This window comes from Lonchura striata, chromosome 2, assembly GCF_050655825.1.
Source record: "Lonchura striata isolate lonStrDom1 chromosome 2, ASM5065582v1, whole genome shotgun sequence".
NCBI classification, from domain to species: domain Eukaryota; kingdom Metazoa; phylum Chordata; class Aves; order Passeriformes; family Estrildidae; genus Lonchura; species Lonchura striata.
The window spans coordinates 123203713-123218954 of NC_140704.1; the positions used below are offsets into that span (position 1 = coordinate 123203713).

The 15242-nt window shown below is 36.4% G+C and overlaps 1 protein-coding gene across 2 annotated transcripts in view; it reads left to right on the top strand.

Moving 5' to 3' along the window:
* Nucleotides 1-15242, top strand: part of PREX2 (phosphatidylinositol-3,4,5-trisphosphate dependent Rac exchange factor 2) — a 169538-nt gene that overhangs the window by 147021 nt on the left and 7275 nt on the right. For both annotated transcript variants that reach the window (XM_021555585.3, XM_085573856.1), the window contains exons 38-39: nt 5803-5905; nt 14339-14406. In XM_021555585.3, the coding sequence (XP_021411260.3) occupies nt 5803-5905; nt 14339-14406 (171 nt within the window). The remainder of the gene's footprint in view (nt 1-5802; nt 5906-14338; nt 14407-15242) is intronic.

The following is a 15242-nucleotide window of genomic DNA, read 5'->3' on the forward strand; positions in this document are numbered from 1 at the left end:
TTGCCAGTTTACAGAGGGAGAAGCCTTTAATGGAAAGATTTTGTACAGAATGAGAGATAATGGCCAAAGCTAGGGTTTCAGATGCCTTTAGATTGTGTTTGTTTATTTTTGCAAGTATGATGGAAAATAAGCAAATAAAAGGCATGGAATACCTCAAATTTTTGGAAATGTTGTTTGCTCATCAAGCAAAGAATATTTAATAGTGCAATTGCTTCCTTGCAACATTTCCAGCTGACTAGAGGTGCTAAGATCTTACGGGAAAGATGATTGTGAAAATACGCTCCCTGCAGTTTTTTAACACTGACAGATGAAGAGCAGTAAAAAGAAGTGCCTTTTTTTTTTCTTCCTAATTTTTCTTTGAAAATCTATCTGTTTTTAAGAGGTAGAATACTTATATTTATTTCTGGAAATAGGCTGGATGACAATAATCTTTAAATCTGAAGAAAAAAAATTAACATTACCTCCTTTGTGTTTCATACTTCATTATTAAAAATTACTAATATTGAACCAAATACCCCTGATAGAAATTTATGACTAATAGATACTTACCTCCCAAGACTGATTCTCTGGCTTGATAAGTTCATGCTATCTACTTCAGTAGGTCGGAAATCTGTTGGTAGTTTGTGTCTGAAGATATCTGGTTGAGCTGGGTTTGATTATCCTGTTGTAGGATGGTGGCCTGATAGGGGAGTTGGGATACTTTATTCTGAGGTTTGCACAGCTGTGTAACCACAGCGGTGCCTGTTGTGAATGAAACCCCTGCATGCTGATGCTGCACATTCTGAGTGGTGATGGTGTGTGTTCCACAGACCGTTACTTTTTGAAGTTGTTTTTGATTCAGAGTGAAATTAATACACTTCATGTGCATAATAATGGCTTTCTGTATGTTAGACTGGCCTTCAGTGGATGGGTTCCATCCAACACTGATTTTATAGTGGCCTTTCCACACTGGCAACATCTTAGCTTCACAAAGATTCATAAAGGGACTAAAACTAAGTCCTGGGCTCCAGCAGAGTTTACTGTAACTGTGAAATACAGTATTGTAGTTTAGTGTATGATCTTCATGCTCATTTTCACTCTAATACTTAATGGCTGGCCAAATTTACCTCTGTTGAGAAGCAAGGCTGTTCAGCAAAGTTTCAGTATATGGGCACAGAGAATGCAAGCTTCAGTTTTACTTGCATGGAAACATATTTTCACAATGAGAACATCTTAGAGCTTGTGGAAGAATCTTGAATTAGGCCTGCCTATATTTTGTACACCCATTTTTTTATAGTCCTGAACAACATTTGTCTTCCTTTTTAGTTTTATTATATTTTCTTGTTCAGATTGTTCATCAGAATCAATGCATATTACCCAGCCATCACTATTAATTATAGACAAATGCCCCAAAAAATGTTTACTCCAGATGGATTTACTTTAACACTAAATTTTTAATTACTTTATGCACTGATTTAAATAATATTCTTTCTATACATATTAATTTAAATTACAGCAAAAAAATAAAAGATTGCTTGGAGTGTAGTTGGTGTAAAAAGTGGTCAAATGTAGGAATGATTAGCTTACGATGTGCAGGAAGAAAAGTAATTAAAATAATAATAATGGCATTAAATTACGTCTTGAGTAGAAGCTTTAGCTTTTAATTAGACTAAGCATACATACAGCCTTTTCACATTTTTTTCCTATTCACATAGAACATAATTAATTTTGACATCTCTGACTGTGATAACTACTAAACCAATTTGTTTCACCTCATCTTTTCTACTCGGGCATTTTTCTAAGCGATATTTTGGTGCATTTTTGGACATAGAATGGCTGAAAGCCTAATTGAAACCTGAGAATGAATTGGACGATTTAGGTCCTTTTTACTCTGGTAACCTTTTTACTCTGGTAACCATGCACTTTGCTGCAACACAAGCTCAAATTATTTGTCCTTTCAAGTGACATTAGACAAGATGTTATGAAATAATCAATTCCTCCAAAAATTTCAGTCTGTATTTGTATTTTACAGTTCCATTTTTCAGGATTGATGTGCATCAGTCCAGCCGATTTGCAGCCCTTTAGTGAAAATCGCATCCAGTCAGAAACAAATGGACTATTGGTGATAGAAAATAATTTAGTTTTACTTTCTCAGTCAAGTTCAGAATGGTTTGATCCAGAAGTTGTTTTAAAGTTTGTATTTAATCTTCACATCAATACTGTCATGACTGATGGGAGACTGGGGATAGCAGGCAGGAGCTGGGAGCAGCTGCAGCCCCTTCTGTTTCTTGGAAACCAAATGGATGAAATGAGGAATTCTCAGCCCTGTTGTCCTGGGAAATCCAAATGTCTCTGCCTTGCTGTTGTAATCTGTCAAGGCAGGGAATTTGTCATTCTAACTGACATAAATTCTGACATGATGAATTTGGGTCTTTTGTTTTTCTCGCATTAAAAAAAGGGGTGGGAGGAAAAGAGAAGGAGTCAGAACGGATTTTTATCTGTTTACACAGTTAAATCTATGGATTTGGGCTTTATGCTTCCCATAACAGAATGTTATGAGAGTTTTTCCCCAAATATTTTTCTTGTTTGGCTTGTCTGGGCTGATTGCATCCAAATGGCCAGATATTTTCAGAGGTCAGAACTGTTTCCAGATTGATTTGTAAACTTTAATACCATCTGTTTATCAGCTCTCAAAATGTGGGAGAAAAGTGGATTGCTTACAGCACATATTTGCTGACAATTCTTGATATTGAACTTTGCTCAGGCCACCAGAAAAATTTTACAAGATGGAGAATAACCAGATTTAATATTGTTTAATAAAATTTTAGAAGTTACATTGGTTTAAATTTGCATTTGCTTAATCTCTCCATGCTTGACAGCCCTATTGCTGAGGTAGTTCCAGTTATGACTTTTCCATATTACCATCTGATATTTTGTGTGTGCATTTTTTCTTTCATAGCAGGTGTCTAGGGCAGTTTGATTTCTGAAAAGGGATATGTACTAATTAAAAAAAAAAAAACAACTATTTGAAGAACTGGGAGAAAGTACCAGTATATAGATAAATGAGCCACTTTAGAATAGTCTCATGGAAGGTTAATATGATCAGTTTTGTTAGAAGATGCCATCTCACTAATCGGATGTTCAACTAAAATGACACTATTTGAGTTTTGTCAGTTTGTTTTATTTAGAAAGAAGTAACCTTATTTCTTAATCACAGGACAAAAGCCATAATCTGTAATTTATATTTAACTCTGCCATTCATCAGACTTTTTACGTGCCATAGGAGGAACAGAAAATCTAGTGATATTAGATTGCACCTCTAAGGAAACAGTATATTCAAATGCATTCATGTGTCTGATGCTATTTTAATGATTTTTAACATCTATTAATGAATAAGAAGGTTTTCTAAAAGAGAAAATGGATATATCTAAACTGCATTCCTCTAGAATTTCACCTCAAAGGAAAAATGTTCTATTGAAGATGTGTGATAATAATTAACATCATCACTGCTGTCATCATGTCTTTGCTACTAATTTAGTAGGATATGTTAAAAATAGTTTCCTAAGAATTGCTATTCTTACTTGCTTTGGAGAAAAATCTTCAATTTTAGCATATGTTTCAGAATTGTACTGTAGTTGTTGCCTACTTCCATGGCAGCCTCTAAAAGAAAACTTTATTATGCTGTTTTGCACGCTCTTTGCTTTTCCCACTCTGGTTGTGTCTTTACACACTTGGCAGCCTTATTTCTGAATCACGGTTGGCATTGTCCAAATGTAGAGTCCTCGTAATGTCCACGATCATCAGCCATTACATTAGGTTTGGATAGGGAGCAGCTTGGCAGTCCTTTTTCAATCAGAAAATTGCACTTAATTCTTCAAGATGACCTTCATTTAGTAGGCTTTTTTGTTAGTTGTGATTCACTCATGCAGAATATAATTTTTTTTATTCTTTCAGTCTTAAGGGTTCCAGGAAGATGGGATTTCTGGGAAACTTGTCTCAGGAACTGCTTACTTGAGAGTTGTACTTTGAGCCCATTAATACACATTATACCCACTGAGAAACTTTTTGCCCTTTATGTTTGGTTTAGATTATACCTGTCAAACTACATATGAGACACTTTTGCTTTTTTCCACTGTCAGTAGAATAAAGCCTCCTTTGCAATCTGGTCTTGAAGGTTGTATGTTTAAATTTTGGTGCTGGCAAATATTATGAACATGTATTTTGTGCAACATTACACTTTTCAAAGACAAGATGAAAATGGTGTTTAGAATTTCTAATCTAACATTTAGCTATCTTACACCTTAATCAAACACATAACAGAAAAGATCAATACACTTTTGCCTCAAGTTAACTCTGAGGCCAGTGTACACAAGAAACTGGGGAATGAAAATTATCTCATTACTAAGGAAAGCTTATAAATTTTTTATGAAAGGCCATTAGTAAAGATACAGATCAAATTCAGTATCCTGTATGCTCACTTCTGTGAAACTTCTTACAGTACAGAAATTAGCTTAAGCAGTTTTTTAAATGTGTCATTTGGGTTTGGGGTTTTTTTTCAGTAAGAAAATAAGTACAGACACATTTTTTCCTCCTACAGATCTTCTGCTCAGCAAGATAAGTGTTTGATTGAAACATATTGTCTGTTCTGTGTGCATATTATAAACTATGCAGAACATTTTGGTCAGGATTTTGCCAAAAGGGTGCTCAAAATTATACATTAATAATGTGTCTTAGTTGTATTATTTGAACTTGAAAATTACAGCTTTTGTCAGGTTCTCCTGAGGTAGAATAATTTTGTGTACAACCCATCTTTCTGGTTCAAGAGATTTGATTATTACAGTACTTTGGTTGTGAAGATAAAAATCGTTGAGCAATTTACTGGTGCAGAGTAGGGTCACCCTCACCTCTTGGGTTAAAGCAGCCCTCAAACATGGTCTTTCTAAAAGCACCTGTTTCTACTCAGGTGTTTTGTCTTGTTCCATGAGTTTTCTGTGGCTGTAGTCCTGGTTGCATGAGAAACTAACCATTTTTTCTTGTCCTCATGATGACAATGAAAATTAGATGGTGTGTCCACAATGACTTTTCCTACTACTTCTTGCCTGGTGTGCTGGCAGGTTGTCTGTCCAACTGCTCTGAAACTTTTCTGGTTGTTCTGATACAACAATGACAGCCTTTCTGTTAGATGAGGTATCACAACCAGATTTTGTCCTTGAGGGTTTTTTGAAAAAGATTGGAAAAGCAGCACAGGAGAGCTCATTTGAAGGAATGCAGTTTTCATCTATTTTCTTTTTTGAAAATGGTAAACGTCTGTTAATTTTGCACTGCGCTGTTGTGCCAAGAGAATAATCAAGCTAAATTAATTGTAAGATATTAGGATCCTGGTACAAAGCCTTGGTCTGCTTTGAGTGGAAGGTGAGATGTAACATGCAGAAACCATCTGAAAAGGGATTTATGCAATTGCAAAAATATTTTTTCTTGTATTGTTACTCTCCAAGTTGTGCAGTTGCCAAGCCATAGTTTTTAGTGTGGGTTTTGGTGTGCTGTTTTGGTTTTTTGGGGGAGTTGGGTTTGTTTGTTTGGGTTTTTTCCTTGAGAACAAAACAAAACAAATTCATTTGATTGTAAGTCAGCTGGAACACTTGTTACACTCAAAATCTTAGAAACATTATACTGTTAAGGCTAATGCCTACATGGTTGAGGGAGGCGTAGGAGGCATGTTTACTACATAATCTTTTTATATATAGTTTTTTTTTAAAGAGGATTGATTTGAAAGCATTTATTTCGAGGCGATACCAGATAGCTGACCTCTTTCCCCCATTGCAGCTGCACTCTGAGCGTCACCCTGGAGCAGGCGATCACGCTGGCCCGGAGCCACGGGCTGCCCCCTCGCTACATCATGCAGGCGACGGACGTCATGCGCAAACAGGTGAGGTGCTTGCTGTGCAGGAGGGCAGGCACACAGTTTGTGGGATTGGGATGGGGCTGCAGCCCAGCCTCGTCCTCAGTGGGCTACAGCTGTGAGGAGCAGGTGAGCAGCATTGACAGCAATGAGCCACGGAGTGCCCGAAGGGAACAGAGGGCACACACATGAGGGGTATAAAAGGTTGGGCTAAAGAACAAGAAGGACAGATGCTTGAAGCCTTCTGGAGTGGTGTGATGTTTTTCTTTATGGGCAGATACCTGGGCCCTTCTGTGGAGCTATGCTGTTACTCTGTATGGGTTGCAGCTTTCTGACATTGTATGGCAGTACTCTGTATTGGGTCTGTCTCAGCTGCGATGTACACTGCAACGGGAGACCTGCGTGCTTCCAAACAACGCACCTAGTTATCAAACAGGAGTGACTCAACCAAGCATTTTTTAGCCTCTATCTTAATGCTGTGCAGTGTCTGAGTCTTCTTAGTTTGGGTGCTTTGGCCCTTATTTTTTCCTAAATTTTCTTCCCTTATTGTTGAAGGTGTGGGGTTTTTTTTTTTAATTCTTTAATATAGAAACAGGCTATCTTTAACCAGTTATTTGCTTTCTCTTACGATTTTACTAGGTGATTTTTGTATAGTAACTGCCTTGGTGTCATTTTACATCAGAATAGTCTGTTGAGTAAGATAACTTATATCTTAATATATATGATTGATAAAAACAACTTGAGATTGTTAACTATTGCCAGTAAAAAGTGACTCATGTGCTGAATTAAGGGAAAGTATAGAAGGAAAGGAGAGAAAGAAATACCATTGTTTTTAAATTTGCAGGCAAGATTCCTGAGGAAAATGTCCTTATTACAAAACAATGTTTTTCACTCTTTGGTCATCAAGGGCTATTAGTATTTAGAGGCTTTTGTGGATAGATAACCACCTCAACATTAACTCTTAGTGTGAAGGTATGCAAAAAATACTGAATTAAAAAGTAATATCAACTGAAAATAGGGGATACACTCTATTGTACTAGTGCAACATTTTCCAGAGTATCTTGTTATCAGAAAATACTTTCAAAAGGATGTATCTTTGAAGGAATTCAAAGGAGGAGCATGAATAGTCCAGAGGTTGTTAGACCTCTGAAAACTCTTACAAACTGAAGATGAAAGAGCTCAACCTGTTCAGTTGATGAAAGAGCGGTTGAGGGGGGACTTAATCACTCTGCATGCATATGGAACATGTAGCCTAGCCTGTGGTAGCTTTCAACCTTACAACAAATCATAAGCAAAATACAGGATGCACTCAATCTTGAAGTAAAAAAAACCATAATTAAATATTGTAACAATTAATCACAGATAACACAAGGTTCATAATTTCTGGGTTCTAGATGGCACCTAATTTATTATGTTCATTATCTTTGTTACATATTTTGTGCAGTAATCACAGTTATGAAAATGATTAAAAAGCTGTACCTCTAACTTGCTATAGAGAAAAATATGCATATGGTAGGTGTGACCTTTAGTCTGTTAAAGCAATTTTGTGGATAGTTTCAAGCCATTGATTCGCATCAGTTGTATGTTAATTGTTTTTGCTGTGTACCTCAGAGTATTTAGTCTCATTCCCTTTTTTATTTGGCTTCCACTTATTTTGGTGCATAAATTAAGTTTCTGTGGTGAATAATCACCCTTGAGGTTCTTGAATCGGGTCATATACATCTGCTCAGGAATTACAGCTTTAACTTGACTTGGAAAGAAGGCTACTGCTTTATATGGATAAACTTGCATGTATAGGTTGATATGTCTGCTAGTGAAGATTTAGGCAAAAGACAGATCTGAGTATTTTGAATTTAAAAAATATGTTTGTAGGGGTTTGCATAAATATACTTGTAGGATGTAGTCTGTCAAATTGTTAATTTTCAACATACATATCTAGGCCATTTAAAAAATGCTGATTCATTTTTGTAGCCTTTGCAATTTATTTAATGAAAAGGAAAGACAAAATGAAAGAAACTGATATGGTTTTGAGCAGCTGTGGTACTTTCTCAAATACAGGTGGAAAAAAGGCCTTTTGATGAGGCTACATCCTTTGAAGTAAAACAGCAGGAGGTCAATAGCTGTTAAAGATACCAATATCTCAATACCACACACAGATACTGCAAAAATGTGTGCTAATATATCTAGACTTTTTTCACACATCCTTTCTCTTGCAGGAAACTGCTATGGCATTTACTTGGGTATTAATCTTTTGTTGCAATTTTAAATCAGTCTTGAGTCCTGTAGTAGAAATATAACCCTCCATTAAATTCTAAATGTTTTGGGGTAATTTCAACAACACACTATAGTGTTTTCTAGAAACCTGTGTGGCTTTAATGTTTAAATTATCTGTAGGATTTAACTCTCAGGATCATAATGGAGGCCATAAAACTTGGAAGAAAAAGGAATAAAAAGGCTTCTTGGAGCTTAATGCAGAACATTAATTAAGAGCAATACATGTGCCTTTTCCATATAAAGCAAACAAAAAAAAAATTATCATCCCATTTACACACTAAACCTTTTGTAGAATAAAGATATTAGCCACAGGGAGGTGCAAGTCAAAGAACATCTATTCCATCTGTTACTCAGCAGCACTAACTCCTGTCAGTATCAGCTTCCACTAGAGGAAATTATCTCTACTAAAAGTTGATGTGTTTTCCAACTTGATGCACCAGTACTGAATAACCAGAGACACCTGATTGAATGGATAACCTTATGATCTACTTTTTTTTTTTAAATTGAATGAGTCAAGATCATGTTGAACAAGACTAATAATAGCTCCAACTGTACTGTTGGAACGATGTTCAAAGTAATTGTCTTATCTGCTATAATAAGATACCAAGCACCTGGTCTGTGAAAGCTAAAGGAAAGAGATAAACTTGTGAGAGCAAGATTGTGAAATGGTCTGTGGAATGGCTTTACTCAAGTGGTTTTGATTTATTTATAAAATAGGGAAAAAATTGTGAAAACATCCCAACTATCTTTTAGTAAATTTTTAAACTTACTACTCATGTATCTACTCATGTAAACATCTCTACACATAAAATACTATGTAAAATATCCTGACAGCAATGTGACTTCAGGATGCAGCAGAGAGGACAGAGGCCTAGGAAAGGAGCTACAGGAAGGCAGAGAGCTCTGAGGAAAACAAGTAACTAAAAGGCTGATAAACAGAAAAGGCCAGAAGAGAATTTGTTGTCTTTTAAGTGACTAATCATGTTTCCATGCCTTTTTTAAAGTATAAAAACAACACTATATTTAGGGCCCACCAGGGGAGGGACTATGTTAGACCTTTTGCTTGCAAATAGAGATGGGCTGGTGGGAGATGTGGTGGTTTGAGGCTGCTTGGGGCATAGTAATCATGAAATTAGAGAGTTCTCAATATTTGGAGAAATCAGGAGGATCGTCAATAAGACTTTTACAGTGGACTTCTGAGGGCAGACTTTGGCCTGTTTAAAAGACTTATTTAGAGAGTTCCTTGGGAAGCAGCCCTTAAAAACAAAGGAGTCCAGGAAAGGTGGGCATGGTTCAAAACAGATCTTGAGGGCACAGGAACAGACTGTCCCTGTGTGCCAAAAAATGAGTCAATGAGGCAAATGTCCAGCGTGAATGGACAATGAGGTTTTGAAGGAACTCAGGAATAAAAAGAGGAAGTATCGTCTTTGGAAGGAGAGTCAGGTCTCTCAGGAAGTATTTAAGGGGGTTGCTAGGGCATGTAGCAGAAAATTAGAGAGGCCAAAGCTCAGAGAGACTTGGAATGGTTGGGTGGATGGGCAGACTCCAATAAGGTGATGTTTAATAAGTCCAAGTGCTGAGTCCTACATTTTGGCCACAATATCCCTCCATAATGTTATAGGCTGGGGATGGTGTGGCTGGACAGTGCCCAGGCAGAAAAGGACCTGGGGGTTGACAGCTGACTGAACATGAGCCAGCAGTGTTCCCTGGTGGCCAAGAAGGCCAAGGACATCCTGGCCTGTATCAGGAATAGTGTGGCCAGCAGGAGCAGGGAGGTCATTCTCCCCCTGTACTCAGCACTGGTGAGGCCACACCTTGAGTGCTGTGTCCAGTTCTGGTCCCTCAGTTTGGGAAGGATGTTGAGATGCTTGAGCGCATCCAGAGGAAGTAAGGAGGCTGGTGAGGGGCTTGGAACACAAACCCTGTGAGGAACCACTGAGGGAGCTGGGGGTGTTTAGCCTGGAGAAAAGGAGACTCAGGGGTGACCTTATCACTCTCTACAACTCCCTGAAAGGTGGCTGTAGTCAGGTGGGGGTTGGTCTCTTTCTCTTTTCAGAACCAGAGGACACAGTCTTAAGCTGCGCCAAGGGAAATATAGGATGGATATTAGGAGAAAATTTTTAATGGAAAGAGTGATGAAGTTCTGGAATGATCTGCCCAGGGAACTGGTGGAGTCACCATCCCTGGATGTAATTTAAAAAAGGCTGGACGTGGCACTCAGTACCATGGTTTAGTTGAGGTTCAGGGTTGAGGAGTACGGGTTGGACTTGGTGATCTTGAAAGTCTCTTCCAACCTAGTCATTCTATGAATAATTCTCATAAGTATTGTACTGATTTAGAGCTTTTTGAGTGTTTTCTCTATGTGTTTTTGCTACCCTTAAATTAGTGTGTAGCTTGAAAATAAAGCTAAAATTTTTAAACATGGCAATGAGAATACTAGTTCATATAGAGGGGTCCAGATTGATGGTATCTGAGAACTGCCATCATCTTTCACTGATGCTCTGGCAGTACTGGTATGCAGAGGGGTAGCAGTCTAGAGTCATGTAACAGCTCTCCCTTATGCCCATGTGAGACAGTGTCAATTAAGAATAGAATTGGATAAATATAAATTAGCAGTATATTGAAATAGAAGTGGTATAATGATGCTCATTAGTGACAAAAAGATGTCACATAGCAAGTTGCTAGCGATTTTTGGGGGCTTTTCCTCAAAAGAAATAAGAATTTGGTGGTTTTGATTAAGGTCTAATTTGTGCCCCAACTAAACAATAAATTGCATGATTATTTAAAGCTAGGCTCCTTTTTAAATCAATGCATTTGATTTATTATGTGAGCAAGAGAGCAAAATTAGTTTGTCTAGTGAGTGATGCAAATAAAAATAGGCTGGTTTTGTTCTCAGAAGTTGTCATAACACTGGCGTCCAGAATCAGCATGTGATTAATTTAGATAGTTTTTGCAAATATATGTATATTCTGGCTCTCAGTGCTGTTAATCATGTGCCAGTCTCAGCAGTCTGTCATGGTGAGGTTTTTTTTATTATGATAAAATTTTAGAAAATGGCACTGAGAAAAGGCCACTGGAGGTGTGGAAGGTCTGGACTCAACATGTCTAACTGTAAGCAACATCCATCCTTATGTCATTCCTGACAGACATCTGTTGTAGTTGTTCTTAAACCTCCAGTAGTGGGGACTCCTGTGCACTGCTTCTCATGTGGTCTGTTCCAGAGTTTTCCTAACCTTTTTATTACAATGTTTTACTTTGTGCCTCATTTAAGTCGCTTTTTTCTTCTATTTTCCCCCCTTCAATACCTGTTTTCTGTCCAGTAGGTCATAAACTTAGTGACCAGATTCTCTTCCCTATTTAGCAGTAGACTTCTAGGATTTTGATTGTTTCCAGAAATGGGGCATCTAGCATACGGTGGCCAACCTGTTACTGTGTTACCACCCTCATCATAAAATATATTCCATTTTATAATAAAATATATTCTGAATATACCTTTGTTCTGTTTAAAACCATTACCTGTTTTCCTATTCCTACAGCTCCTGCTAAAAAGTCTGTCCCAAATTTGATGATCATTTCCCTGATAAGCCATCACTTGTTAGATAGAAGAAATCTATTCATCTGACCTGTCATTTTTCAATTGAATTTTCTTAACTAATTGTTCTTCTTATTCTCCACTGAACTATTTTCAACTCTTTTATTAAAGATGAGCAATAACTCTGAAGAATTATAAATAATCTTGCAGGACGTTGTGATTGAGCAATAAAATAGTAGATGCAAATCAGCGTAGATTACTCTGAAGTGAAGGGCACTGGGGAAAAAACAAACCTGAAGTTCACATTCAAAATAATTGACTGTGAGCTTGCCATTCCATTTCATGTTCAAGACCTCAGGATATGAGGAGAAAAGATCAGCTCAATTTGCAGCATTTATCAGTAAAGCAGAAGCTATAGTGGTTTAGGAGGGATAGAGGACAAAGTAGAAATCATGCTGCCATGGCCCTGCATTTGGAACTATCTGATGTTCTTATCCCTTCCATAAGGATACAGCATAGTGGAAAAGATTCAGAGAAAGTCAGAAAAACCAGCTTCATAAAGGGGGGTAACAGACTTCTAAAGACCATGTGTCACAGGTGGGGACTGACCATTATCCTCACCAGCACAGAACTAAAGATATCAAATGAAACTGTCAGATTTAAAACAAATTAAAAGAGTGGAAAGCTGGAGAGGAACTATTTAAAAGGGTATGACATGAAAGGGAAGGGGTAATGGCTTCAAAGTGACTGTGGGTTTAGATTGAGTCTTTATTTTAGAATAAATTTTAGACATTAGGTTAGGAAAAAGAATCTTTACTGTGAGGGTGGTGAGGTACTGGAACATATTGCCCAGAGAAGCCATAGATGCCCCATCCCTGGAAATATTTGGGGACAGGATGAATGGGGCTTTAAACATTCTGGTCTAGTGCAAGGTGTCCTTGCCATGGTGGGAAGTTGAGACTAGATGATTTCTTAAAAATTTTAGCAATGCAAACCATTCTCTCATTGTTGATGTAGCAAGCTAAGATTGTACCAAAGATATGGATATTTTGCAAGGTTAGTGATGTGTATTTTTTACTGAGTACAAGATGAGATGGGAAAGAAGAGAATTACTAAAGTTGATTAAATACATATTTGTAGATGAAGAGAGGAAGTATTGAATGACTAATGACTAAATTCTGGAGGAGTTTCTGGGGAAAGGCATGTTTGTCATGGTCTATAGTTATGTGCCTTTGCAATTGTTGGAGACAATCTTACTGAGATAGATGAAGCTATAGTAAAATAATTTTATATTCTACCTTAATTTTTATATGTATTTTAGTTATTTTTTTCTATCTTTATCATTCTTTTTTTGCCTTAAAGAAATGTAATTATACAGGATGTTTCTGTGGCACATGTTGATTTACATACAATGTGAGAGCATATCTGTGTGTAAACATCTAGACTTTTTCATATACTGTTTCAGCTAATGACAGTAAATCAATACCATGTCAATTACCTGTGTACCTGATTTCAGTCAAATGAAAAGTCTAGTCTTACTCTATGACTAGAACTAATGATTATACCTATTTTACGTCATGTGCACCTGGCACTGCAGCTCTGTTAGAAATATAAATTATCTTTAATGTTTCACATCAATTTAAGATTACACAGTAAGATTTCTGAGGTTATAAATTTTTATTCCCTATTATTTTGTCCTGAATTTACATAGTACAGGAGAAATAAATGGAGAGCCAGTATATTTATTATTGACAGGACAAGTAGTTTCCATCACCTTTAAAATTATAGAAAACATAGTAAGCCTTACAGATATTTCTTTATTATGACTACTTTACATTAATAGAACTGCAATTTAAGAGCTAGACCTAATAATTCAAAAAGAAATTTTACCAAGTTCTTTGATGTGTAAGCTGGTATGTTTGCAGAAGAGGGTGTTTTTTGCACAATAGTTCATACTATATAACTATTGTGCATTTTTTAACGATTTCCTCCTTCTAGATGAATCAGTTAGACAAAAATACTTTCACTACTGTTTTTGAAAGGATCAGTTAAGGTAGAGAGAGACAAACTTTTCTTTTGTCCCTGCTTTAAATGGGGATTTTAGACTAAACAATCTGAAGAAGTTCCTGCCTATTTGTTTGAGTTTGGTTTTGAGATTCTCTGATTATAAAGGAAGATCAGGATCTGCATTTTTTCTAATTCTTATTTAGTGCCTGAGTTTAGGCCATTCATTGTTAGTTTCATTTAGTGTTTTAATAGAAAATCTTATTTGTTTTTTCAAAAGTTCATAGTAAATAAGTGACATGTCAGAAAAGAACTTTAAGACTTTGACACGGAATAGTGACAAAAATCAAACAAATTGAAATGAGATGTGTTTGGATTGTTTCAAACCTTAAATGTTAATTTTTTATGATTCTCTTTTAAATTAGCAAGATATATATGTGTGCATTTATTTGGTGACAAGTGGCAAGATTTTTGTTTCTTTATTGCTTTAACTTGTTCCTCACCTTACAAGATAATAGTTGTTTTGGGAGATGAAACATATGTGTTAATTAATTATAATCAATAGTTATATAGGTTCATCTACAAACCTCAGAAAATTTCCTAATTTATTGTGGGGTAAATGAAGTAAAATTGTTGTTCTTCTTCCACAGGGTGCGAGAGTACAAAACACAGCCAAGAATTTAGGAGTGAGGGATCGAACACCACAGTCTGTGCCAAGGTAATTGATTCTTTTGTGTCCTAGACCATGGTCTACTTTGTGCCAAATTCAGTCCTAGCTGCTCAAAAGCTAACAGTAAACATTGACTATATTATGCTCTAGCTGGTAAGATTTGGCTCTTAATGTACTTAAAATCAGTTGCACTCTTAGCCATGCAATTCTTCAAGTGATTAGTTGCACAAGTCTGGGCTATGTAGCACTTCAAAACATGCCAATTTTTGAAAAATGAATCCTAGTATATGTTAATTATGAAAACACTGGAGTAAGTCCTTCATCACTTGTTATATTTAGTGGGTTTGAGTAAATACTCTTAACTAGATCCATAACCCCATTTTAATACAATACTGTACTGCAGAATCATGTTCTAGTTGCATTTGGGGATGATGTAGTCTTTCTTTGTCTCTTTCTGGAACATGCATTACAATGAAAAATAGGTTATTCTATATTTATCCTTTTTAATGTTGTGGTGGATTGCAGGTACTGGAAATGTTTCAGCACAATACTTGTAAATAAAAATAACCAAACAATTCTTAATTTTATCTTAAAATGGTACTAATAATACAGAACTAATTTAAACTGGGTTTTACTGATTTAAACATACTGTTTTTGTTGACTAATGAGAACATACTGAATGAGCTAGACATACACATAAAATACAGAACAGATCCACTGTGGTGCTTCAGTAAGGAAACGGGGAACTAGTAAAACCTGATAGACATGACCTGAATTTGATTAGCTTAGAATTTGATTCGTTTAGAGACCGTCCAGGACCAAAGATCTCTGATCAGCTGTTTTGCCTTGAGGAAATCCATGGCAATAAAGTAGCATTTTGTTAT